We start from the raw sequence: 2500 nt of genomic DNA, 5'->3' as shown, positions 1-2500 counted from the left end.
GAATAGGAGCTTCGCAGGAGCACCAAGTACCTGCCAATGGTCCAGTAGGGCGGGTACGGGTGGGTGCAGGGCGAGCAGGGTATGGGCGGCTCTGAGGGAGGGCACCAGTGCTCTCCTCCGCCTCGGTGCAACATCATCTTCATTGGGGTTCTGTCACACTCCTTCGGCAGCCAACATCTGTCCTCTCTTTTATCGGGGTTTTGTGGTATCTATTTAGTTATTTTTTCTTAGAGAGGAGTGGTATTTTTTCCACTTTATTCTTTCCTTCTGCTTTTCCTTTACCTTATGTTTTTCCTTTTTTTCTCTCTCTCTTTCCGTATCCCTCTTTCCTCCTTCCTTTCTTTCCCGCTGTGTTATCAATACTCCATATCTGTCCTTTTATCTTTTTTGCATTACCAGTCCTTCCATCTCTTGTTATTTGTTTTGTTTGTTTCTTCTATGCTTTTCCTTTTTTGTTATCAACAGAAGCCCAAACACTTTTTATCGTATGCTGCCAAAGCACGGCTCTTAACTGTTCCTTGTGTTTTCACAAATTACCAATTCCTGAGAAACTAATATGAGGGGAAAAAAGGAAAGAAAAAATAAACAAACATGTCAGTAAAGGAATCATGGTGTAAAAAGGGAAAAGAGAATTGCATTAAATACAAAACATTTAGGTAAAACACATGGAAGAAAAACAATTGTGTAAAAATACATGGATGCGGAGACTATATTAATAGGATATTAACACAATCAAAAAAACACACAAAGCTATTAAAAGGCCCACATGTATAAGGAATCATAATAATACCCATTTCCAAATATCATAAACACAATATAATGTTATGCATGTCAAACAAAATTAGACAAAGAATTAATCAACATATGCATCTGAATATTAAATACAAAAACACAGAAAGTACTCAGAACGAAGACACCCAACCACACCCACAAATCGTATAAATCGTCTTCCGTGATATTTTTTAAACCGAAAATTCATTGCCTAGCACACGTTTTCTATGATGGACTGCACTGGCAATTAATATCAAATTGGTCTTACATCCATATGTGGATTTATTTCACCATCAAATGCAAATTAATTGTTCCCACAGCCATGACAAACCCAACCATGAATTTTCTCATTACAAACCAGTGAACTTCATTTCCACACTGGCAAATAGAGAAACTAATTACCCAAAATAAAAGAATATTGACATAAGATGTCATGTTTTCTGTTCACTGGATATAATCACCTCATATTCAATTACACATCATAAATCATGGTTTTCACACTCACTTCAATAAATAAATAAATAAAAATAATGATATCCACTCAAACAAAAAATAATTACTTCAAAATTCTAAAGCCATTCAAAATTTTAAATCCCCACTTGAAAGTGATAAATAATAACATAAAAAACAAACTTGTATATCATGAAAAATTACTTCCATATCTAATCAAATATAACAAATAAAAACATTTTCCTTAAACACAAACACAAGAAAAATAAAATCTCACATAATCTAATGCAAAAAAAAAAAAAAATAAATTGACAAAAAAATAAAATAAAATAAAATATAAATAAAAAATATACAAAAAAAAATTACACTCTGTAACACACCATACTGACCCTAACCATGAGACCCACACTAAATAAAAGAAAAAAAAAATATATACACATACACGAAACCCCATATAACAACACCCACTATGCAAGACACTATACACATCCCGCGCCACAGAACCCGCACACAGATGCCACCATTTCCCAACTGACCCTCCCTCCTTCCCCGCCCCGTCGCCCCGCCAGTCAACTCATCAAACAGGATACCGCCGTCCCCATGTCCTCTACGAATGACGTCACAACTTCGGAGAATGTAAACAACAAAGCCAAACAAGAAAAAAAAGTAAAAGGGGGATAAATGATGATGTAGATGAAGATGGAATTATGGAGACGTGGATGAAGTTGAAGTAGAAGTAAAGTAGAAATCGTTTCAGTCCAGTAGAAGTAGATATAGTAGAATGAGGCGCTGGATGGGGAAGCAGAAAAATATAAGCAGAATAAAAATAAAAATAAAATGAAGATAAAAGACAAAGATATAGAGACAGGGTTGAAGATGATGATGAAGAAAAGAGTAGTGAACATAAACGATACGAAAAACAAAGAAAATACAAAAAGAGAACTATGAGAAAATCGAAGACGAAGCAAAGGAAAAAAAAAAACACCCAAAGAGGAAGCAAAATGTTTTGTCTCCTGTTGCCTTGCGTTTCGCTTCCTCGGCGCGCGTCGGCAGTAACCACGGTCAACCGATACAAAACAAACCAAAATGTAAAAGATCTCAATAACACGTCCTTCAGTATCATCCTCATACTTTTTTTCCTCCTTCTATTCTTCTTGTGCTCTTCCATCCTCTTGTCTTGACTCATTCGCTCGACTTCTTTGGCTATACATTGTAAACTTACCGAATCCAATGATTGTGTAACGCGCTGCTAAAAATGTTGGAGAATATTCAAGTACAT

General features: G+C 35.6%; 1 protein-coding gene across 26 annotated transcripts in view; it reads right to left on the bottom strand.

Moving 5' to 3' along the window:
- Window positions 1–2500, bottom strand: part of RhoGAP71E (Rho GTPase activating protein at 71E) — a 101804-nt gene that overhangs the window by 33039 nt on the left and 66265 nt on the right. For 8 of the 26 annotated variants that reach the window (XM_070143228.1, XM_070143217.1, XM_070143234.1 and 5 more), the window contains one exon: window positions 31–551. The exons of 14 other annotated variants lie outside the window; for them this stretch is intronic. In XM_070143228.1, coding sequence (XP_069999329.1) covers window positions 31–143 — 113 coding nt within the window. In that variant the 5' untranslated portion in view covers window positions 144–551. 4 more of the 26 variants (XM_027362608.2, XM_070143235.1, XM_070143239.1 and 1 more) reach the window with 3 other exon arrangements.

Source organism: Penaeus vannamei, chromosome 30, assembly GCF_042767895.1.
Source record: "Penaeus vannamei isolate JL-2024 chromosome 30, ASM4276789v1, whole genome shotgun sequence".
NCBI classification, from domain to species: domain Eukaryota; kingdom Metazoa; phylum Arthropoda; class Malacostraca; order Decapoda; family Penaeidae; genus Penaeus; species Penaeus vannamei.
The sequence above is the reverse complement of the archived record's forward strand: the minus strand, read 5'-3'. Positions and strand labels throughout refer to the sequence as shown.